The sequence below is a fragment of the Echeneis naucrates genome, chromosome 15, assembly GCF_900963305.1.
Source record: "Echeneis naucrates chromosome 15, fEcheNa1.1, whole genome shotgun sequence".
Classification (NCBI taxonomy): Eukaryota; Metazoa; Chordata; class Actinopteri; order Carangiformes; family Echeneidae; genus Echeneis; species Echeneis naucrates.
The window spans coordinates 9,103,068-9,127,620 of record NC_042525.1 but is presented as its reverse complement, the minus strand read 5'-3'; the positions used below and the strand labels follow the sequence as shown (position 1 = coordinate 9,127,620).

The 24,553-nt window shown below is 40.5% G+C and overlaps 2 protein-coding genes across 3 annotated transcripts; one reads left to right on the top strand and one right to left on the bottom strand.

Annotated features, from left to right (window-relative positions):
- Positions 1 to 294: 294 nt before the first annotated feature.
- pdzd7a (PDZ domain containing 7a) lies at positions 295 to 12,872 on the bottom strand. Its single transcript, XM_029521807.1, has 15 exons — positions 12,680 to 12,872; positions 12,432 to 12,569; positions 12,146 to 12,320; positions 11,556 to 11,732; positions 11,329 to 11,476; positions 10,144 to 10,204; positions 9,006 to 9,536; positions 7,585 to 7,740; positions 6,589 to 6,761; positions 6,275 to 6,366; positions 6,100 to 6,191; positions 5,690 to 5,758; positions 4,055 to 4,711; positions 3,604 to 3,704; positions 295 to 459 (listed from the first exon to the last, which is right to left on the bottom strand). The coding sequence occupies exons 1-15, from the start codon at positions 12,870 to 12,872 to the stop codon at positions 295 to 297; spliced, it is 2,928 nt and encodes a 975-aa protein (XP_029377667.1).
- A 2,226-nt stretch (positions 12,873 to 15,098) lies between these two features.
- On the top strand, positions 15,099 to 24,224 carry sfxn3 (sideroflexin 3). 2 transcript variants are annotated; one of them, XM_029520897.1, is made up of 11 exons: positions 15,099 to 15,338; positions 17,096 to 17,268; positions 17,642 to 17,812; positions 18,689 to 18,787; positions 19,394 to 19,469; positions 19,578 to 19,663; positions 19,759 to 19,886; positions 20,356 to 20,405; positions 20,586 to 20,635; positions 20,731 to 20,778; positions 20,868 to 24,224. In XM_029520897.1, exons 2-11 carry the CDS (start codon positions 17,105 to 17,107, stop codon positions 20,962 to 20,964), a joined length of 969 nt encoding a protein of 322 aa, XP_029376757.1. In that variant the 5' UTR covers positions 15,099 to 15,338; positions 17,096 to 17,104; the 3' UTR covers positions 20,965 to 24,224. The 2 variants fall into 2 exon arrangements, with proteins under 2 accessions (XP_029376757.1, XP_029376756.1); XM_029520896.1 differs by lacking the exon at positions 15,099 to 15,338 and adding an exon at positions 15,800 to 16,057.
- The last annotated feature ends 329 nt before the right edge of the window (positions 24,225 to 24,553 follow it).

The window sequence follows — 24,553 nt, the reverse complement described above, 5'->3', positions numbered from 1 at the left end:
AGAAAACACAATAGGACTTATTTTTATGATGTTTATATGCAATGTATGGGTTCAGTAAAAGATTATACAGGTTTGTAAAAGTTTTCTCATTCCTTTGTTTTAGACCAATCTCTGTGTACTTTTTGTCACAGCTCAGACTGATGCTTCTGTGCATCTTTTCCTCTCCACCATGACCAGAGCTCTACCTGTCTCATATTTTCTTTTATGGAGTGAATTTTGTAGTTTATTCACTCTCACAGGAGGTGTAGGTCTCAATGTCCTTCATGCATCATGGTTGTGAGGCTCAGAGGTTAGTCAGCCAGTTTGCTGTGGCTGGGGGGTGGTGATGGGAACCTTGACCACAAAAACCATCGGGTCTTTCGCCTTGTTGCCGAATGCACGTCGGATTACGTCCACCGCATGCTGATGGGTCACGCCCTGCAACACCTCTCCGTCCACGGACAACAGCTCATACCCCGCCTGGAGGTGCAAACAAGTAAATGTGAATTCAACATTCTCCAAGTCAACAGAAAAATTGACAAGTAAAAATGATCATATTTCATGGTTATACTAGTTTTGTTTTCCTCTGTGTGTGTGTGTCTCCTTTTCTGTAGCAATCTTCCTCAACAAGCTTATAGACAGTTTCCATAAATCTACAGTGATTGTGTCCCCCATAGCGAGAACTTGATTTATGCCACAGAGAATCGGGACTCTCCTGTTGCTTTAATATATTCATACCGAAAGCCTTCACAAGTGCACATAAGAAGTTTCCCCTTAGCACAAGGTTGATGAGAACAGAACGTACACTGAGACAATCACACACGCATACACACACACTGATTTAGGAGTGTTGGCTCAGTATTTCCTGCAGGATGTGAGCAGACAGTGGTGAATCTTTTCTAGCCCAAAGGAGAGGAACTTCCTCTGATGTCATCAGCGTTTGCCAAGGATGCACCTGCCTCGTGTGCTCAAACTCAGTTTAGGTTAGCAACACAAAACACAGATGCACGCAAGGCCGATGGCCATTGTTGTATCACCGCCAATCATGGCCTTTTCCTTTCCCTTTTCCCTTTTCCTTTCCAGTCATTAGACACACAGAGTTGATTTTTCCCTTCACTCTTGAACACATGCTTCAACTACTGGCCACATATATTTGGGTTACATTGAAGGTGGATAGATCTGCGCTGCGTTGTGTTGGTCCTGGCGCACTTTCCTACAACTCTCGTGTCATATTGTCAGATGAACCTTACAGTCTGCCATGAGAGCAGTATAAAAAAGATTTAGCACCATTTGACCAGCAAAGATATTAAAAAGTGCTTTTTTCATTTTGGAAAAGTAATTTTTTGAATTAAATAAATCATGGTCTAATCTCCCCCATCCTCTTTACAGCCATTTATGGTGTTGCTTTATGAGGTTTTCTCTTCTCCAGCCAGTCCTTGTAATTTTCACAAGAAATGTTACAAAAATAACATCGCTTGTGAAAATGACTACAGATTGCAGAAAAGGATCAGTGAATCATTTGTTCACTTACCAGGCTATTACAAATTTATTCAACCAGATAATTTAGTTAAGGAGAAGGGGTATGTTGTCAGGTGGCAGTTTAATCGGAAGACAATTAAAATTAATACTGCTCAAGATAACAGCTCTGTTCATGAAGGTGATAATGTTAAGATTTTGTAGAAACTGTTTAAGGGATAGAAGGGGTTTATTGAATGGTATAGTCATTTTGGAGGTTGTGTTGCATTTCTGCTATTTGTCCATCCATTTCTTCAGTAAAAAGGAGAAAATGCTTCACCGTGAAATACACACATGAACAATTGGCCGCAGGTTCTTACACAGTCTATTGATTACAGACAGATGACACATCAGATGAAATCTAATGAACACAAACAAAAAATCCATACAACATTCCCCACTGTCTGTTAACATGTGGGTCTAAGGAAACAGGATGCATGTTAACACTAAACTCCAGATGGGTCTCATTTCCTTCTGCAGGATTGGGGGTAGACATTACTGAGCCAGAGAGCTGACACCAGATAGTTGACATTGCTAGATATGATGTGTCAAGTAAAGATAACAGAGCTGAGGATTCTGACCGATAACCTGTTTTTAACTTTGCTGACATCACGTGGTTTTAGGGTTAACGATAGTTAGATCCATCTCTTGGTCTAAACTGAAATATCTCCACACCCGTCACACAGCAAAATCCCAGTGTCAGGCCATTTTGGAGGGAAGCGTAGAGGTTGTGGTCCAACACCTGCGGGTGTCGTTTTCACATCCGGGCACTTGACGAGGCACACCGCCGTTTAGAAATCTGAACAACAGCCATTTTCTTTACCCCGCAACGAGAAGAAACCACGCAAGTGACGAGTGAGTGTCGCGCCGATATAGGTCACTGTTTGGTTTATATTTAGCGCAAAATGTGTTTGTGTTGGCTCGATATTTCAAATGCAGGAAAATGGCGACAAACAAATTACCGCCGCCGTACATGCAGGCTAAGCAGACATGTTCCATGCTAACGTTAGCGGTTGGTCAGTCAGCCGACGCGGTAAATAAACGGTGACGTAAAGTAGCAGTCGAGTTAAAATGGTTTCCGCCGTTAGAAGAACAACGCGGTTGTCGGCAGTCATTGGCAAACAGCTGCCGGGCTCGACGTTAAACGCCCTGATTCAATTTTCTACAAGTTCTCTTGCGTTATATATGTCATTTAATTCAAATCTTAAGGTAACACTGACGCACATGCTACTCTTTTGCTAATGCAATTAACGTCTATTTTGATTAGCAGCAGCGCAATCAACAGCAACCGACAATGTTCTCCGTCAGGTAAGTGAACTTGGAGTGAAAATGTAAAGTTTTTGAAAGTTTTATAAACATATCAACATTGGGTCAGTGTTAATTTTAATTCTGAGGGAGTTAAATCAGTGATTTTTAAATTTGCTTTGCAGGTGAAAATGACATTTTGTGCAGTTACTTGTGAACTTTATTGTGTAAAAAATCTCAATGTCTGCTTGATTTTTATTCACCAAGGAGGAGGGACGGTGGATTGCAATAGCAATTAGGAAACGCATGCAAAATGACTCCAACAAATGCACGTCAAGCTGTAACTGCAGGAATATATACTCAGTTTGAGAAACATTCCAACACTTCTTTAACAATGTAGTGTCAGTGTTGTTGTGTCTTTGACTCTACGGCACAAAGAATTAGCCCATGGTTAACTGTAGTAAATGACTGCATGTATTACGTGTGTGAAAACGAACAAGGCGAAGGACTGTTAAGTTACTGTGACGGCAATATATTATCAATACATTAGCAGACCAGCACCCGTGTACTTCATCAATAATGGAGGTGACAGGCCACTTGAGATTGCTCTTAACTCATCTCATCTCCACTCCTCATTGCACTTCTTCAACCTCTCTGTCACAGGCATGGTCACATATGGCAACAACATCTTGCAACCACAGAGAGAACAGTACAAAGGGCACTTTTATGTTTCTCTTTTTCTCCACCTTTTGATTGAATTTCTATGAAAGCCAAGGTTAAGATTTTTTTTTTCTCTTTAGGCTTTTGCCATCGACAGATTTTTATGTGAAATTATTCTTTTATTGATCTACTGTTACTGCTCACCTTTAGAGCGTCATTTGTAGATGCTGCTCCTCCTGGGAATATTTTTTCAATCTTTATGATGGGCTGGACCCTTGACTCTATACCTCCAGAGATACTAATACCTGTAAACAAAGAGGTAGATCATAAAAAACTGAGGTGCTTGATTGTACCTGTGTCTTATATTCAGACCACTTTCATGGTATTTATTCTCTCTGATCTGTTACAGTCAGTCAGCATTAAAGCATTTAACTTCCAAATCCGTTTCATTTCACTATAAGTGATGTCCTGACCTCTGCTGGCTATGTGATGAGCAGGAGAGGCAGCAAACATTGCATAAGGTAGTTTGCCACTTTTAAATCTGCTCACATGTTTACAGATTTTAAACTATTTCAGATACTGGGTGTAGGGTATCCCTGAAAATGCATCCAGGTTCAAGTTGATCAACATTTATGTGTTTCTGTCTTGTACTCACCCAGTGACTGTTTGGCCTTGGAGATAGTCAAAGTTGCAATTTCATAATCATCAGCTGGCAGAGTGGCTCTTATCGCACTGTGACTATTTTGTAAAGGTCTATTTAAATGCTGGCTGCTCTCTCTGCCTATGGATGGGCTCTTGTCTCTTAAGGGTTCAAATACTCCAGCCAGTGGAGATCTCCCTCCCCGCTGTGAAGGAACACGAACGCTGACTTCCATAAAGCCCTCCTGCCTGTTCCATCTGCCATCTATGCTGTCTGGACTCGCCTCCCTCCTCACTCTCCCTCGGCTGTTCCTTACAGGTGATCTCCCTCGTTCAGGAGCCACATCTCCTTGGTCAGACACAGACAATAAGGAGACTTTGTCCCCATTCTGTCTTCTGTTTGGGGAGAAGTGGGGATGGCGCCCATGCTGGGTGCTGTCTGGTGATTGTTTGAGGAGGAAGCTGTGGGTGGGTGATGGACTTAGGGAGCGAGAGCGCCCAGCAGAGGAGGCATAGCTGTCCACAGGTACATCCAGCAAGGGGGTGAAGGCACAGGATGGTGACAGATGGCCTGACTGTTGCCCAGACAAACGCAGTTTCTCCAACTCCTCAATCAGCTGATGCTCCCGTAATGTGTCCTGGAGTGGCTGGAGGTGGAACCCACCCCTGTAGTCTAAACAAACATAAAAACAAAACAACATATTATTAATTCCCTCAGGGGTGAAACATTCTTGTTATTCACAGTTAAAGCAGCAGATCAACTTGAGTTCTTGAGCTCTGTTTTGATCATTTTCCCTGTGGAAAACACCTGACCAATTATCTAGTGAGCAGTTGCTTTTTGCATTAGCTCGCACAATAAACAAGAACCAAACCGTAGCATCAAACTGAAATTAAGTGCACCTGCAACCTCTTTTGATAATTTTCTCCTCCCTCAGGATGAACTACACTATTCAGTGAAGTATAATCAATAGTTTATTGAGCCACGGAGTCCAAATCTATTGCATCTAATATGTATGAACTCTGGACAATACTTCCTCAACACTGATGTCATTTTTACCATCTCAGCCTCCTTTTGCAACCCTAATGTTGACTGTTTGACCTCAAAACTTGTGTCCTCTGACAGTGAGATGGCTGCAATCTCATGGCTTAAAGTGAGACTGTATTGTCTGTGGCTCATTGACTCTTAGTGTCAGACCAGTCAGCCAGGTATGTCCCAGGCCCTTTCTGTCAGCTGCAGAGATGTAACGCAAGCCTCTAATTCAGTACAGGCGAAGGAAACTTGAGATATTTTCGCTGTATGTGTGTGGTATAGGTCAGGAGGAGGATTTGTGTTAATTATGCTCAGGACAGGAACTATTTCAGTATTACATCAGAATCAGCATGCCTTTATTGTCATATCATGGAAATACAATGAAATTGGAGTGCTACTCTTGTCAGGTGCTTCAGATAAACAGCATAAAACACAACAAAGCACGTTCAAACATGAGATGAGGTAAAAGAGACAAAATGTGAGTGGGTTGGAGGAAGGTGCGGACAGATGATAGGTTTAAGCCTCTTCTGTATCAGGTGTTACTCTGGGATGAGGCCATCAACCAGAGAGAGAGAATGAGAAGAAAGAGATGAGGTCTAGAAGGAGAAAAGGTTCATGTACCTGGGATTGGGGTGATGAGGTGCCGTCGAGGGGTCCCACTGCGAGGTGAGCGCAGAGCTGGAGAGCGCACTAAGAAGCCATAAACAACTCTGGGTATATCACAGATTTTTCAGATAGGTCTTTCTTACTCTTTTGTCTCATTCATGACAGAACATCATTTCCAGTGGAGATGGGGGAGATGCCCCCCTCACTTTCTACTTTCTGGACATACCATCATGTATCTAAAGCAATTACAATATATATATATATATATTTTTTTTTTAGTATCAGCAGTAAGTTACTTTTCTTTACATTTAAATTCTGTATTATTATTATTTTAAAAATACTAATTTGAGAACCTCAACAACCACTTTATTTATGAATATCAACCAAAGCTGCATCAATAAAAAAAAATACATTCTTATTCTTACGGGAGCGAGACTTGAGAATGTCATACGCCTCCAGCTCAAAGGGCATGACCATGCTGTCAAAGCGACCCAACTCAGTTGTAGGTATCAGCATTCTGCGTTGAATGTGATCACATCATTAACACGTGATCATAAAGTATGTATACATATAAAAAATTTAAAAGTATTTGTAACTCACCTTATTTCTCTAAGAAGTAACAGTTTTTCTGGCCTGTCCAAAATTGCCAAAAGGGGACGTACTAAATCCTCAATCACATTGTCAGACAAAAACTGAGGAAGAGATTAGATCAGAAAATTAAATAGCGTTTACACACAATCCTCTGTTTCAGTTGTGTTGTTAAATCCTGTTCAAATGGCAGACACATCCATCACTAAGGAACACTCAGCATCACAGGGAGCAATGCATAACGCTTAAGCTTTCGAACCATCCGGGTCATTGTCATTCAGTCAGAGGGAAAGAGCAGCACTGAGGTGTGAGAGATCAGAGCTCACCCGCTGACAGTGTCGCATCACAGCAGCCACCTCATCCTGGCTGAGCAGTTTCTTAGCCATGTCCTCCATGTGCTGCAGGATCTCAGCTCGGCGCTGTGGGCTGTTTCCTCTTTGCCCAGCCGGAGATTCCCTTGGGGAAGTCAAAAGTTGGAAAGGTCGGCTGCGCTCCTTATCTGCTGAATTAAAGTTAAAGTTGCAAGACGATTAAAAATAACCTGTTGATGACATGAAATCTTCTCAATTTGTTTTCTGAGGAAATCAACTGGTTCATTAATGAATTACCTATTACCTAATCATCGATTTAAAGGATATGCTCACAGCAAATTAAATTGTCAAGGAAAGAGGAAACACTTCAATTTAATTTAAAAATGTTTGAATTGGCTTGTGTATGACTTGTGCAGTACAAATAAATTTGCCTTGCCTTTTTTCACTGAGACCAGTAAATCTACCTCTTTCTACAGATGATGCCAAGGTCCCGGGGAACAAAAACTGTCCACAGAGATATTTCAACTTTTGGTTAAAAGCTCCAAATACATTTCTATGTATTGGAGGGTTGTTTTAGTTTTTATTTATTTATTTATTTTTTTTTTTGAGACCATGCATTTATCATACGCTATACACGCCTATGTTCGCTATAATGGCCAGTTTGTCCTGAGTAGCATGGATTTTGTACTATCACGTGTTTTATACATTTAAAAAAATATCGATCATACAAAAAGATTTCTCCTCACTAACACAGAGATGCCAAATCTAATAGCCCAGAGTCATTCTAGTGATACTGAATAATGTCAAATCAATATCAGGTCTGATATTCTCCCCATGTTAATCACCAGCTGTGACCAAAACTGGTGCTGAATTATTTGAAATTTGCTGTTGGTGTTGCAATTTACCTTTATTGAAACCCCAGATGTCAAAGGTTTAACAGAACAGAATGCTGTATTTTGGTTAGCCTGGTTCAAGACCTCAGTAAATTGCATTGTCCTCTACCAGTATCACCTTTTACAGGATGTTGGGATTGGGACTTAGGGCTGATCTTCCCTCTTCGGTCTTTCTTAAACAATAAGTTGACGAATGTTTTGGAGCGTTGCAGACTAGTTTTCCCCCCTGCTGAGCTCTTCTCCTTCTGTTGCCTCTTCTTCTTCGGCCTGTCCTCTAAAGGTGGGACAAAAACAAGATAATTCATGATTTCCCAAATAAATGCAGTATCAGCACACACTTTCACCTCAGCTGTCACCAAATACAATCAAGTAATTTAAATGTAGTTTAATATAAATTATTTAGCGCAGACAGATAATCAACAAAACTCTTTCATAAGTGGTGTTGAATCATAGCAAGAATAGGACGTTCTGCATATCAGTCTATAGTGTTGAAAACACAATTCATTAGGCTTTGTACTGTCTTATATTTAACACTCAGCCAACAACACTGGATGATACACTCTCTGCTTTATGAGTTTAGACTGTCCCGCTCTATTCCAGTGAGCTCCTCTGTTCACCGCAATAAATCTGCCACTGTAGAAAGTAACAGTAACACTGATAAATGGCGGCTACACTAACCTGAACACACCCCCATCTATTGAAAGCACTACAGTGAAGTGCCTCAGCTTACATAACAAATGTCCAATCAGCCTTGGGCTTTGCCTCCAGGCTTCTAGGTCCAGGAGTTATGAAGGAACAAGATAAATTAAAAATGAAAGGCTAATAACTCAGCAGCCTCGCCAAGGCTTGGATTGATATTTCTCCATATGCTTGTTCTTATTCATTTCTCACAGAGGTACAACAAGTGAGCGTAAAGGGCAGCTATTAATCATGAGGCTGCATTAACTTTGCGCTCTTGGGCAAATTCTGTGTGGAGCTTAAATCAGCCATGTGGAGTCTGGATGTCCCTGTTAACTTCTTAAAGCAACAGAAGGATGAAAGGTCATTAGGCTGTCTTATGTCCAACAGAAAGCCCCGTGAAGAATGTTTGAAAGTGGATCTCATTACAGAGTGATTACAGGTACTGTCACAGAGAACAAGTGAGTTTGAAATGTGACTTTCTCTTAACATGCTGTTGAGAAAAAAACCAAAACAGCAATACAGTCTGTAGGAGTTAAAGAATTTGGCACAGATGTTAGCTAATAGGTAACTTTTAAATATCAAACTAATTTTGTGTGCCTGCCATCATTCAGCCGTTTAAATATCTGTACAATGAGGAATACAGCCAGAGTTGTTAACTTGGGTGTATATTTGTAGTCTTTTGTTTGTACGTAAATATGACATAATAGATTAGTCATATTTTTAGGGGCGCATACAAGATGTATCCTGAAAGATACACCCATGATCGCTTTTTGTTGGTCAAGTTATGTAAGATACTTTTTCAAAAACAATCTAAGGAATGACGTGTCCTTTCTGAACTATGAAGCCTGCAGGTCTTACCTGACACAATGATTTGGCTCTGGGAGCGTCTGATGGGTTTCCGGGGTCTGCTCAGGGCCATCAGCACTGCTGTCTTAGGTGAGTGTTGAATCACTTCCTGGTCCCCGATTGACAGCATCCTGGTATGTCCCCACCCACATTGCCCTGCCGCTCCTGTTTCCCTTGGTCCTTCCCCTTTCCCACGTATGACTGTGTCTTTGAGCAGCACAGTGGCACCTACCATACGACTGGTTTCTGTGGCAACCAGTCTGTCAGGGTACAACCCATTTTGGGGAGAGTGATGGTCTGCAAAGTTTGGAGGATGGGGGTCTGTCTGTATAGCGGTGTCAGCAGTTTGCTCAGTGCTACTTGGGCGTCGGGAGCGGTCCTCTGTGGAGATGGCAATGTCTACCATCTCTGAGCCAAAGACAGGAGGGAAAAGGACTTGGGAGAGACCACTGAGGGAGCTGAGAGGGGTGCTGGAGGACAGTGAGGAGGCAGAGGAGTTGGAGTCAGAACCCTGGGAGGATGGTGATGGGCCTCCATTGGCCACTGACAAAAACAATACGAACAACAATGAAGTAGAGAGATTAAAGTGGGTTTAAAATGTTGTGCAATTGCATGTCATGAAACTGCTTTAGCAACATACGCGCACACAAAAGCTGCTAGGATGAATAAGATTTGCACACAGCTTCATTTCTGCGTTTTACACTGTCTGCTTTGTGTGGATTAAAACCTGCCTGTCCTCATGTCCTGGTAATCCTTTAAGCTTTTGATAGACAGCATGAACCCTGAGTTCTCTTTTTCTTAGTTTTTTTTCATTAAAACTCCAAAACAACTGAGAATCTTGACCCACATATTTGGTTGCTTTTTTGAGTACTGAATTAATCCCTGTCTGTGCTCAGAGGTGCTCATGTCAAAGTGCAACAGGAGGCCTTTGAGCCCTGTAAAGAAACCGAATGACAGTTAAAGTGCTTTCGAATAGCAGACTGCATGAAACCAATATCCGCTTTTTCTTACGTAAGGTTTCCTGGGTGATTCCAAAATGTGGCATTGCAGATAAATTAAGGATTTAAAACTCCAAAGCACCGGGTCACAGGTGATAAACAGTCTATCAAGTAAGTCAGTCTGTGATAAACACAATTTTGGATCAACATACACTTGTCAAGCCAACCGTATTCTGCCACCATCTCCTTGTATGCAGGATATCTCCCAACTTCCTGTTGAAAAACAAAAACAAGAATATGTAAACTAGTCAACCTAATCAGTCAAGAACAACAAGCAACAAATAATTTCCTAGAAACATTTGAAATACTGCAAGTTTTGGCACAAATATCAAAGGACACAAATATCCAATGACTCGACCCCCCCAACCCCTAAACAGTATATATAATGAATGGATGTTAAGCAGGCATGAAACTGTGTTATGTATCTTGCTTTATTATGGCCCTAAATGAAGTTATTGATCCTCAAAGCCATCCTGAGGCTGATATAAATGTCTTTATTAAATATTTGGCAAGGTCAAGCTGTTGACATCAGGAATGTCCACGCAAAACTTTTATTGCAATCAATGCAAGTGTGAGTTTTGCCGCTAATATTAATCCTGGTTGCATTGTGTGTGATCAGAAGCATAAATGTGATCAATACAGGAAAACGGGAAGATATAAATTTAGGCTTTCTGTTGATTATAACCTGATCCCTGACTGCCTTTGAATAATGAACGTTGTCCCAGGCACGTGGAACCTGAGATCAGAGGAGTAAAATGAGCGCACAGCAGAGAGCTAGCAGACATAACACACACAGGCCTATTATTCATACGCACACACGAACACAACACTGTATCTAAAAATGACACAGGTTAAGTGACACGTACAAACACACACACACACAAAGGATTCAAGGGCTGAAAGCCAGCTGTCTGCTCTGTAGTGCAGGTTCTTTCTGTCTCCTCCTGAGAAGAGCTGGTGTTGTTTAACACGCTTTTAACATTTATTACTGTGTCGAGTCACTTAAAGTACCTAATCAATTACATTCAGACATGAGCAAATGATCAATGCTTCCGCACATCACTGCACTACAGGTGTGCACAGGACTACACCTGCAATCAGACCTAACCCTGTATTCGTTGATTATTTTTTTTTTTGGGATGCTGGAGGGAAAAACGCAAATTCAACATTGACACATTGTTCCTGAGATGAAATTGAAGTGGAAAATTGTTGCTCATATACACATATACCTGCTGGTACCCTCTGTGTTTCTATCAGCAAGTGAATGTTTGCTCAGATTTAATGTACATTCATATTAATAAGTGATATACATACAACTGTACATGCGTGTTTCTCACCCTGATGGTCAACATCACATGGGTGTGGCTCTTCAGGACCTCGACTGCATTGCTGTGGGTGATGTTGTCAAAGCTCACCCCGTTGGCCGCTAGGATTTGATCACCCATTTTGATGCCATGCTGTTCTGCGAGCCCACCTGGGTCCAACCTGAGGAGAAGATGTAAAAAGCCAGCTTGGGTTGTTTGTGATGTCCAGTGCCCGAAGACTCAACCAATTTCGCTCATACTTTGAAACATAAATCCCCAATCCAAATTCTATTCCTCCTCTGATGTTGAAGCCCAAACAGTAGTCATCTGAGGTGGTGAAAAGGTGTACAATCCTGCGGAGAGCACTGTCTGAATTGGCTAGTGACGAGGTACAACCATTGTTCTCTACCACCATCCGCCGGTGAATCAGATCCACCCTAAACACACACACATAAAAAGATGAAATAAACGCACTTGTTCGTGTTATCTGATTTACCTTCATCCATTTAGCAGTATCAGTCAGTGAATGAAATAGCCATAAAGCTCAGAGCAGTATCCCATTCACTGCTGCTTCATGAAACCAAAATACAGTATATTCCAAAAGAAAGATAACCAGTTCAAACTATAGTCAAGCAACAAAACTACATGAAATGAAAGCCACACAAAGGTCAATGTGATGACAGCATATTTGTACAACCAGAAAATGATTGTCAACCATAATACTGGCAACAATGGCAAATTAACTATGAAGGGAAACATTTTAATTTTAAATTGTATATTGTTTAATTTTGGTCGCTCTAGTTATATTGGCAGAATCTGTGAGCAGCACTGCTGAAGTGTTTGGCCTCACCATGTGGTCTTCTCCTTGGAGTAGCGGATGCCGGGGATCTTGCCCACCCGTCTCACCACCATCCTCAGCCTGTTGTTGCCTGTCAGGACCTTCACAGCACTACTCATGGTGATGCTCTCCAGGCTGACCCCGTTCACCTCCATCAGTTTATCACCCACAGTCAGCCCAGCCTGCGCTGCGAGCACAGATGGAAGTCAGGATGACATGAAGGCAGAAGGCCACATGCCCACACATAAAGACAGATAAATCAGAAACACACAAACATGAATGCACACAGCCTCCTAACCTGCAGAGCTGTCATCTACCACCTTGCTTACAAATATGCCAAGCCCATGCTCAGAGCCTCCCCTGACACTGAAACCTAGATGCCCATCAGGACTCTTATCAATGGTCACTGTATGAATATCTTCACTGTCATCCCCTCCTGCAAAAAATAATAAGAATATATTACATTTAATGATCATGTATTTGTATCTGTACCTATCTGAAAAAATTACAATTCCATCTGAGATGTATTGCCCTGGTAGAGCTCACCATCAACGGGTGCATTGATGAGAATGACCCTTCCCATTGGTGAGGAGGACCTGCTTCTGCGGGGGTGCTGGCTTTTCAGCATGTAGCGCATCGTGCTTTGGGCACCCCCAGCCTGGCCTCCATTGCTGAAGTGGGGGTGCCCCCCTCCATTTGTCATCTCCCTCCAGCCAGAGGAGTGAGTGGAGTGAGCCATGCTATGTGTCTGACAATTCTTCCCTTAGTCATCCAGGCGAGAGGATATCTGTGGTTTGCTATCAGGATGGAAGTGCAGTGCAGTCTGGGATTTGGGGATGCAAATTTTGAAATTTGTATGATATTTTTTTTAGACTATGAATAGAACTTCATAAAATAATTTGAATGAAACACTATGACATAGAAGAATTCAAGACTGACTGAATCTGCAATGCTGAGTGAACGTATTATTTTTCCTCTTTGAAAAGGATCTGTGTCACATTGTTCTAGATTTCCAATTTTCTTACCATAGTCCATGTAGGTTGTGTTGTAGGTTAGAGAAGTTGGGGTAATCTACTAGTGCCCTTTGTAGCCTCTGAGTCCTTTTCCTTCAGGTCCATCGGTGTTCTTTCCTCACGGCAGGTGAGAGGCTGCGGGCCAGTCTGCACAGAAGTCAGCGGTGCATAGTGATTCCCTTGGGGTCATGTTTAATGAAATGGATATCTGTTGTGAGAAGAATAAATAATACCATGTCATGGGTAATGTTGGCTCAGAAGTTCCCGAAGGAATAATAAAAAATCTTGTGACCTTTAACCTGCGACCTTGGATAGAAAACATGAATTTAAATATAAAATAGGGCACTGATGTACATCAAGTATCAAGTTTCTTTTTAGAAATGCTGACATTGATAAATGGTCTTGTTTTTTTCAAGTTCCAATGCACTATTAGTACACGTCAGTCATCTGTAGTGACAGAATGAATGGTGATAAATCATGAGTTCAATAATCTAGGTATTCAGTTCTAAATGTTAACCCTCAGTTTAAAGGGGCACTTTGGTCCAAAGGTCCAGCAGCCCTTTAAACTTGATGTGTTTTATACCAATCAGCACCTTGGACAGCGACGTATAGATAAATAGGTTTATCTGCTTTGGCTGTAAATTTTCACCAAATCATTTTGACAACATCTGCCACGACGAGCACTGTGGTTAAACCCTTAACCGTGTCTTATTTCGTGAACAAAGTCTAAACTTCTTCTTGTTGACAAGTAGATGCGTGACCGGTTAAGAAACAAATGTTTGCTTTCAAACTGATGTGAAAAAGCCATGGAATCATTACCTGTTGTGTCCATATTGTGCTGAATGAGCTCAGACTGATCCGTGTCACCTCCGGAGTATTATTGCCACCTCATTTGTTCTCCAGGCGACCATTATTGTCTTAAGAGGTGTAAGCCTTTTACATAAAGCCCCCGCAGCTGTGCAGCCATTAGCGTCGGACCACTGATGATTAAATACAGTAATTACACAACATTACTGTAAGACTAACTAAAGTCTGCTGCAGCTTGTCCCAAGGTGAACTTTGCTACTAACGTGTTGGTGAAGTCCACATTTTTCAGGGACACTCCTGGATGTGCGTGAAAAGACTGAGCAGTAAGTATATCTCCTTGACTGTCCTGACCCACGACACTGAGACGGATAAACAACCCCACCCGGTGGTCAGCAGTGTCACATCGTGCTTATACGTCACTTTAAAGTCATCTGTTTTAGTTCGACCTAAGTAGAAATAACATTTTAGTGCACTGGCATCAGTAAAATTGTGCAAATATGAGCAGCTTGTGCATAGTTTCTGAATTCCTATAATATTTTTTCTCTAATTTGTATTGCAGCTTTAGATACTAATTCATATATGATGCACTTCTAAATGATCAAGCTTGTACTGCCCAGAGTGGTGGGCCACTTAAACTCTGACTGTCGGTGGAGTCTTTTCCAGTAAGAGATGTGAACACTATTTCTTGCGGCGGTTGCGTCCCATGAAAACAAGTATAATCTTTAAGAACTAACTGCTTCTTTCATTTGGATAATATTTAATTGAGGAACACGTACTTAGTCCTACAGTTTAGTTAACAATGAATTAATTCACTGAATGAAATTGCCAAAGTCTATTTGAATGAAATTATTAGGATTGGGCAACAGAAGTAAGCAATACTTTGTTTGGCTGAAAACTAAGTGATGTGCTTTTCTTTCGTCGTTTTTTCACACAATTATCTAATTTTCTCTGGGCTGGTTGACAACTTATCTGTTTTTCTCAGGAGTCATTTGCCATGTGCCCTCCAGCTGTTTTTTTTTTTTTAAGCTCTAACGTCCTCCGTGAATGAGACCGCCCCCTGTGTGTCCCTGCCAGGTGCTGCATTCAAAGCCCTCTCAAACTGCTCTGATTTTCACAACTACTTGTGTTGTACTCCTCTCCTACTCCCGTAAAGTATTTGGATCTATAGTTATTGTTGTTTTTAAACTAGGATGCTACATACATGTGATTTTTCCCGCATGCTGATGTACTTTCACCTCCTTGTCCCCAGTTATTTGCGGCGAAGTGTGTGTTTTACGACACTTTGAAGAAAAACCGGAAGAGAGCACACCTTCACCCGGCGGTGCTGTGATATTGAGAGGTCATACATCTCAAAAAAAAAAAAAACAAAAACAAGCCAAAAACAGGTATGTCTGGTATTGACTGAATGCACGCCTTTTATTCACTTAAATTACAGTGTGACGGGGGTACCGGTTAGTCCGCCCGTATATGTGCTGTTGTGAAGCTAACTAAAGCGTTAGCATGTTAGCTTTTAAACTCCAGAGCCAGCTGACGGGTTGATTAATTCACCAAGAAGTCGCAGCTCGGACAAAAATCAACTCTAATCTGCGTTTCCAAACGTTTAATGTTGTGTGAAACTAAGTGTATCTTAAATGTCGCGTTTAGGGGTCGGTGCCCTTCAGTGGTGTGTTTGTTGGCTGCTTTTGTTAGCCACCCGGCTGAGAGGAGCCGGTGGTGTGCCTCGATCCATCCGTCACCACGTCTCTCTGCTCAGCTGCTTATAGTGTGACAAATGAGCCCACTGCCTTTTTTTTTTTTTTTTTTTTAATCATTTTATCATTTTAATATAGAAGTTGAGAAGCAGAGCTTGTTTGTGATTTGGCTGCTTGTTCAAAGTTTATGTCCTTGGAAAGCATCCTATCAGCTGCTCTATCTGGACTGGTGTGTTTTCCATCCATGTAGATGGCCTGAGCATGGGAGGGACTGCTGAGGAACACTGTAGGAATGCTGCTAAAACCACAGCTGTCTGCTCAGACTGCAGCCAGTTCATGTTTGTTCATCTGTGTAGTGATTGTGTGATTCATAACGTCTCGGCAGAGAAAAATGAATGGAACATTTTCACCAGGTGACCATCCCCGACATTGCTACTATATCTGTCTGCCTATCCGGTCAAAACACAACAAATGTTTCAGAAATGATATTGTTATATATGAAAAATAAATGTGGAAGTTTTGTTCTGAAAAGGTCACTGAAACAATGACTCAGTGTAGCCTTGTGATATTTTTCATACAAACTGATGAGTTGCCCAAACATTATTTAGATCATCATCATTGCCATCCTATATGACAGTAATCTATAATATAAATATTCATATGTATGTTCTACATATTACAGATAACCTTATAGCCAAAAAGGGTCCTGAAGCGGAAAAAAAGCGGCAAAGTTTATCTCGACTAACAGCCACACCAAATTTGAGATTAGACACTGGTTGCTAGATACTCCCCCAATGAAATGACAAGACAACAGAAAAAAATTCACATTATAAAACCTCATCAAACTTCCTTAAAGTCCTGAGGGGGCTGAGCTTGTTGAATTAAAGTAAACACGGCAAACTGTTGTGTTTTGGTCCGTAATGCCTCCATGAGGCTGTTCTGGGTTTTATTCTGTTTATTGATGGGGGAGGGGGCTTTGCTTAGCCACAGCTCTGTGCTGCAGCAGAGCTATTAATGGTACAGAGGTGAGGGCTTCGCTGGGCTGCCAGGGGGTGTTAATGATAAATTCACCTGTAGGCTGGGCTTGAAACAATGGCATGGATTGTCTTGTGAGTTTCATTTATTGTTTGTGTATATTTTTACATTAGATCTGATTTTCATTTTAGTCACAAATTTGGCCACAATTTGGCCAAATTGTTACAGGTTTTATTTACAGTATTCCTTGTCTTATTTTGATAAAATAAAAGACGGCTTTATGGATTATGAAAATAGTATTGTTTTGATATCTATACTGGAATACAGTTGTTATATCAGCAATACTATGGAATAAAGCCTAGTCAGTTGAAGACCAGGACTTAATTGGACTGAGATCAGTTGTTCCACTAAAATTCAGTACAATGTGTTTGTAAAATAGTTTGAATGTTAATTTGAATTTGTGTCATTGATCAAAGAAAGCCAGGATGTCTGGAGAGCTGTCCCTCAGCATAAACATCAAGGAGCCACGATGGGACCAAGGCACATTCATGGGGCGCGCCAAGCACTTTTTTATGGTCACAGATCCCAGGAATGTCCTGCTCTCCTCTGAGACTCTGGAGGAGGCCAGAGTGATCGTGGAGAACTACAGGTAGATCCTCAGGAGATAGAGGATGCAGTTAGAGTAGGATGGTTTAAGGTATGAATAGAAATGAATGTTGATTATGCTAATGCCCTTAATGGATTAGCATAACTACCATATTTTGCTTAGAATCAGTTGGTTTACATAAAAGTAAGAACATTTTGTAAAGCCAGATCCAAAGCTGAGAATGCAACAACATTGGTTGACCAATACTTTACTAAACTGAGCATCAGATATATAATCATTCATTCTGTTTTCCCCTCACAACGATATATAAATGGTGGAATTTTTGAAAGGCAGTGGAATAAAAACATTTCTATATCAGGAAGGATAAAGTTGGCTAACTGAAAGATTCAACCACTCTGCTGTTTGGCTTTTTTAGATCCGGAATCGTGAAGTCTGGCCTGACAGAGGATGAGCTCTGGAGAGCCAAGTATGTCTATGACTCCGCCTTCCACCCCGACACGGGAGAGAAGATGTTTGTGATTGGGCGGATGTCTGCTCAGGTGCCAATGAACATGTCCATCACAGGCTGCATGCTCACCTTCTACAGGTACAGCATGTTTCACTACATGGTTCACAATATTCTAAACACAAGGAGATTTACATATTACTATATGAGATTTAGAAATTTCCAATCAGTTGAAATGCTGAATAAATTCAGCCTGTTTTTGATGTGACTGCAAATGTAACCTTAATACAGCAGTCACATAATAATCCATGCACAGAATATAATATTTAAATAAGAAAGTGTTTAATACATAATTGGAAAAGTTCTTTTGTATTATTATACAGTTTCATTAATATATTATCAATGTGGTCTCTTTTGGTCATTTAGTTAATAATATTTTATGTATGATTTAATACGACTTTAGGCCTCCATATGTAACATGGCATAATTTAAGTATTTGTGAACGTTAGGAGGTGATCAGACTAGAGTTATTGTACAATCACTGGAGGGCGCTAAAGTGTTTTTTATGCATGATTGTTTTCAAAAGAGAGAATGAGCATAATCCTTTCCAGTTTGATTAAAACACAAAATGGAGACGTTTTAGATCTAAATCAATATTTAAAAACAAATTCAGCCTCTAATTATGTTGGTCGGTGTGTGTATCTGAGGACAAAGTTGTTATTTCTGGCAAAATAAATACATCTGTGATATTACTTCTTATACCTACAGTATTTAACAGAAGAAAATCAAGTCATTGATATTGCTGAATAATCACAGGCACCTTTTTAGTTTTTATTTTTAGTAAAACAAGTCAAGGTAATTCATATTTCATATTAAACAACAAACTGCAACAAATGTGATGTACTATGATTTTTGTCACCTTAAGATGTTGCACTGTGAAAAATTGACTTTTTTTTTTTTTAAAACAGTCACGCAGTCATCACTTCCTCAAACATTGTTGTTCCTTCATTCTTGCAGGACTACTCCAGCAGTGGTGTTCTGGCAGTGGGTTAACCAGTCCTTCAACGCTGTTGTCAACTACACCAACCGCAGTGGAGATGCCCCAATTACTGTGAAGTAGGGAGGGCTTCTCACTTCACTTCCACTCTAGATCTTTCCTGTCCTCCCTCTTATGTAGTATCTGTAAGGAGGCTGTGGGAGCTGCTGTCTCCTCCCCCTTCCCTCTCAGCGGTATTATGTTCCACTGTTAGGCATGTTCAGCTCCATGTCACCATGCACTCACAGTTTCAGTACTCCTGGCTTATATTAGTCCAACATGCATTTGTTTTTTCTGCCATGAAAAGCATCCTTCAGATACCGCATTACATGAATACATGCATTTGTTGCAATTCTGCAACAAATGCATGTATTCAGGAAGGTTGCCCTAAAGACATGCAAATGCATAGTCCTGCATGTTATTCAGGGCAAATCTAGTTATAATGTCTTCTGCTTTTTGTTTGTTATTTTAGAAATGTTCATATTTTTTTTTACATTTCCATTTTTATAGTTGGCATGAATGGTCTGAAACTCTTTGAGATGTTTTCATTTGGTGTACCTGACAGGTTGTCAGCTGCAGTGCTTGTGTGCTGTGGCATTAGTCACATATTTGTGGTTTTTAAATGCTGAAAGCAAAAGTGAGTTATTACCTTTCGATATGTGTCTGATGTGTCCGTCTCCTTGCAGTCAGCTCGGTGCTGCCTATGTCAGTGCTACCACTGGAGCTGTAGTCACTGCCTTGGGACTCAAGTCCCTAGCTACGGTAAGGCCTGTGGCACAAATAGATGATAGATAATAGTTTTTGCATATTTGTGCAGTGAATCAATGCTGGTAGTCAAATTGTGTCACTAAGTTGGCCCCATCTGTGCAGCGTCTCCCTCCAATCGTCAGCCGATTTGTCCCATTTGCTGCTGTTGCTGCTGCTAACTGCATCAACATCCCCTTCATGAGACAGAGGTGAGAAAAAGTCATTGACCTCTGTTTTGTTCATGCATATGCATTGACGTAATGTGAGAGCTGCTCTACATGACTTTTCCTTTTACTTCTGCCAGGGAGTTGAAATACGGTATCCCTGTGACAGATGAGAATGGAAATAGGTTAGGAGAATCTGCTTATGCTGCCAAGCAGGCCATCGTGCAGGTGGTGGTGTCGAGGATCGGCATGGCAGTGCCAGCAATGGGTAATGTCAGTTTAGTGTTTACTGATTTGTTAAAGTGGCTTTATTGCATATTTCTGTGATAACAATCTCTAGTTTGCAGAGCTTTTCAGTGAGGCTCAGCTAATTGTGTAGCTGTATGGACCACACCTTTTTGCTCTAGGCTTCGTCCACTGCTCTAACTGCTACAGCAAGAAATGTTTTTCATGGAAACAGCTTTAAAAATCCCTGCGTATATTACTTGCTCCTCATCCAACCACAGTTAAGAGAGACACAGTTAAAGATATTTGAACATAAAACCTGGTTTATATCCAGGCTTTGTTACCAAATCATCTGCGGATAATATGCGATCAAAACTGAGCATCAGCAGAGTGTGCCTCACAGCTGATGGCATGAGATGTGAAAAATTTCTTAGTGCTGCGTAATGGATTTCTTTTCTATTCCACTTTTGCTGTCCATGTTGGAAAAGACTGATGTTTTTTATTTTTTACAGCTATCCCCCCTGTTATAATGAACGCTCTGGAGAAGAAAGCTTTCATGAAGGTAAGCAGACTGGGCTTGTTCAGGTAGTGCATTTACTGGATCCTGCTGCATTCCACATGTTATGCAGCTGTAACAAGCCATAGTATGTTTATGTCTGTGGAAAATTTCATGGAGCAGCAAGTCAAACATGCCATTTATTTGCCTGCACATATGCCAAGTCATATTTCTGTCACCCTGCAGCGGTTCCCAGTTCTCAACGCTCCAGTCCAGGTGGCGCTTGTTGGTTTGTGGTGAGTAAATTGCACTACCCATATCTATCTAGCATCTACTGAAAAAGAAACCAGTAACACTGTTTAGATCATCCCTCTCTACTTCTTGTTTCAAGCCTGGTATTTGCAACTCCTCTGTGCTGTGCCCTGTTCCCACAAAAAAGGTACCAACATCACTCTCATTGGAGGTTTTTATGTAAGCATTGACTAAACTAGAGCTGCAGATTAATCCTGTTTGAATATTACTTTGTAGCTCCATGAGCGTGAGTGGGCTGGAGCCAGATCTGCAGGAGAGGATAAAACAGACCAGTCCCCACACCACTACTGTCTACTTCAACAAGGGACTGTAGGAGCAGACAACACAGCTCAGTGCACCCACACAAGACATGCAGACACTCCCTCACATGTATACAAAAATGTGGGGCTGAGGTGGGGCAAAACAAAAATTTATTTATGCTTTTTTTGTTGTGTGTAATGCTGCATTTTTTTTTTGACTGCATAGGGCTGCTTAAACAGTGGAGGGCAATAATTTTTATGGTGGTTAAGTGAAGGGAAAACAAAACAGATCACAGATGAAGAAGATTACTGACAGTTCTCTGTGTCTTTGATGTTATTTGTTAAAAGAGAAAATTACTCCTTTTTTTTATTTGTGTCTTTTTGTGTTTTTTTTTTTTTTTTTCTGTCTTCCTTTAGTCAAAACTGCCCCACATTGGCAGTACTTAAAGTTACAGATTTGTTTTTGACTAATATTTAATTTTGCATTCAGGTTCATTGAAGTCACTTACATTTTTCTTTACATTTCCAAATCTTCCATCGTCATTGTCATATTATTCTGTCTTTTAAGATTAATATTTTAAACTATTACACACCATGCATGTTAAATTAGTTGAGCTAAACAGGAAAAACCAGTAAGCTACCCTTGGTGAATAAGTTCCTCTTCTGTTGCCTCCTTATTAACTGCTACAGCTTTGTACTCTCAACTTTCAACTCTCCTTTAAGTGTACTTATGGCCCCTTTATATTCTTAGACCAGATAATGAGGTGCTAGATGTGACAAAACAATTTTTTTTTATATATATATATATATATATATATATATATATATATATTATACTGCAAAAGCTAATTAAAAACGAACACGAGTGCTCTCTTTGTAAGCATAAATAATCACTCACTTTATAGAAGCTGCAGTCTGTGTTTCAAGGTCTTTTTATCATCTGAGATCATCTTACGAACCAGCAGAGTCACTAACTTCACTAACATATTGAGAAGTTCTTTGTTGTAGGTCATGGTGCTTGTTTGGTGGTGTAATGTTTGTGTGACACGAAGAGGAATGTCTTCATGTCCTAAGTTGCTCAGAGAACATGCAGAGTCTCTGCAGCTCTCATGTGTAAGCGTTGTAACTAAAATTTTGTTTGTTTGAATGTCACAAGGTTTAACCAAGGTTGAAAAAAGTCAAAACTTCTTGGTTGTTACGCAGAGCTGTCTGATTACAGTTATAGTTACATGTATTTTAAGTACAACAAATAGCTAGCCATCTGCAAAACTGTCATTTGCACTCAAGCCATTGATGCCCTGTTGTACCAAATGAAAGTAGTTCATGTTTGACAGTCAGAATACAAAATGTTTTTATTCAGGTTGAGGCAATAATTAACTATGGGCACAGTCTTTCTTGTTGCTTTGTTAAAGTGGACAGTTGTGCTGTGTTTGAGCTTCTGATCAAATTCATTTTCATTGTCGACCAAGCTCTCCAAGCACCCAACCGTAGTGGATAGATAGTGGTGATTGTGTATGTGAAGGAGTAATACATGAATTCATCCTTGTGGGGTCTGATGGAAGAGTGTGTATATTTTTCTTGGATATATTTATAAAAAATGTCTATATACTCACAACATATAATGTATGAAGCACAATGTATGCATTCTTGAACTTGAAGGCGTGCCTCTTAGTGAATCCACCAGATGGCCCCACATATGCATCCGAATGTCAGCTGCTGTTACAGGAGGACGAAGGAGCGTGAACTGTTCGAGGACTAATGATTCAGATTAGATTAGAGTGTTTCCTTTAGTTTGGGCCTGACTTGATACGGAGAGAACAGTCACCGATTAATTCCTGTGATTCACTGCTTTGATGTTTCAGGTAGAAGATGAAACAGTAAGGTTGTACAGACCACACTCACCTCCATTCAACCTCTGAATCAAATCAAATCAGATTTATCATAGCAAAGTTACATCGAGGCACTTTACATATAGAGCAGGTCTAGACCAAACTCTTTATAAAATGATTTAATGAGACCCAACAGATCCCCCGATGAGCAAGCACTTGGTGACAATGGCAAGGAAAAACTTCCTTTAAGAGACAGGGCATAACCAGGCTCAGGGGCGGGGGGCATCTGCCTCGACCAGTTGGGTTGAGGGGGGGGGGGCTAAACATTTATTTTTATGAAGGACCTCCAGTACACCCAGAATGATTGTGCTTCGGTGTGAAATTCAATGGTTTCCGCCCCAAATGGTATCCACATCATTTTTGAAAATGAATTAAAATGATGGATATTTCATTTGGCATGAATCTTTTCATTCGCATGCTCTTTAATTCACCATTTCTGATGTCTGAGACATGACCATGTGCACTGCAGGACAGTGTTTCAGATTGAGAATCACAACCATTCTTGCGGATTTCTTGTGTACAGCCGTTGCATCATAGATCTGGTTTTCTCCCAACAGTGCTGATGGTAGCTGGGTGTGTGTCTCCGGTGTAACTGCGCTTACCTTTGCTGTGCTGCTTTATTAGCTACTTTGCCTTGTTTTGGTGTTTCAAACATATATTGAAGATTGCATTTGTTTTTGTGCAGCGTGAAATTGAATGAATAATGTTGTTGCTAATTTGTAATTCATTCATCATCTGACAGCTTTCATTGCTCATAACCAAGTGGCCCGCTTTTTTTCTTTTTTGTTGTCATTGTTGTTGTTTTTTGTGTTATGATACACATGTCAAGAATGGGTTTTAGTAAGAATTTATACATTGCAGTGCATGAGTAAACACGTATCTCAGCTTGTGACTGTGCTGCATCATTATAACACATCACACAGATAGATGTAGCCAAAGATGAGACGGGTACGACCTGCACAGGATTTAGGGGGGAGAAGTGTGTTGCTTTTAATTGTTTGTTTCAGCTTTATTCCATGGACCTTGTTTCCTAGGATGTTCTCATTAAGAACAAATGGGTCAGTTTTTTCTAAGTGACCCCTCAATGTTGTCAGTGCAACTCCAAATGTGTCCAGCGACACAGATCATTAATCATCTTTAATACAAGGTTAAAAGATTGGAAATACATATAAATTCCATTAGGAATTCCAAATAGGAATACATTTTGTTGTTAACTGACAACCAACCAATTTAAACTTGAATGTGTTTGTGGCGCAGATGTAAAGACAATCTCCGTTACTGTTACTCTCACAAATGTTTCCGTTTGTTTCATGTCCATAAAAACTTTAAAACTTATAGTCTTGTGAGTACGCACAGTGTTTTCTCCCTCTATTTTGTATTGTCTTGAAATATATTTCATTGATGTGAAATGTATTTAACTCAGAACAATAGTAGAACAATAATAAAAAGTGTAACATTAATATCCGCATATGTTTGCTTCATAAACTATTAAGAAGTGTATATTATAAATAAAATTCAAGCTATCACCCTCCTCCTTTCAGGGAAAAGAACTTTGATAAGCGATGACGGGGGGAATGGAAATAATCTGGTATGATGAGTTTGATCAACATCCCAGCAGATTAAGGACAACTGCTAAACAGAAGTCGCTGAGTGTTTCAGATGGCAGGACAAAATAATTCATAGGATTTTAATATGATAAGCTTTCTTTGTTTTTGTTTTTTTTCATGTTCAGATCCATTTCCAGCTCGCTACAGAATCTGAGAACTGCTTCTCT

Excerpts from the sequence above, each read along its gene's own strand:
- pdzd7a (XM_029521807.1), bottom strand. The coding sequence starts at position 12,872 with ATGGCTCACTCCACTCACTCCTCTGGCTGGAGGGAGATGACAAATGGA. Across the intron at positions 11,733-12,145 it reads TCCAAGGAGAAGACCACATG|GGTGGATCTGATTCACCGGC; the intron begins GTGAGGCCAAAC and ends GTGTGTGTTTAG. Across the intron at positions 6,192-6,274 it reads TTACTTCTTAGAGAAATAAG|AATGCTGATACCTACAACTG; the intron begins GTGAGTTACAAA and ends CATTCAACGCAG.
- sfxn3 (XM_029520896.1), top strand. Across the intron at positions 17,269-17,641 it reads GTGATCGTGGAGAACTACAG|ATCCGGAATCGTGAAGTCTG; the intron begins GTAGATCCTCAG and ends TGGCTTTTTTAG. Across the intron at positions 19,470-19,577 it reads GACTCAAGTCCCTAGCTACG|CGTCTCCCTCCAATCGTCAG; the intron begins GTAAGGCCTGTG and ends CCATCTGTGCAG.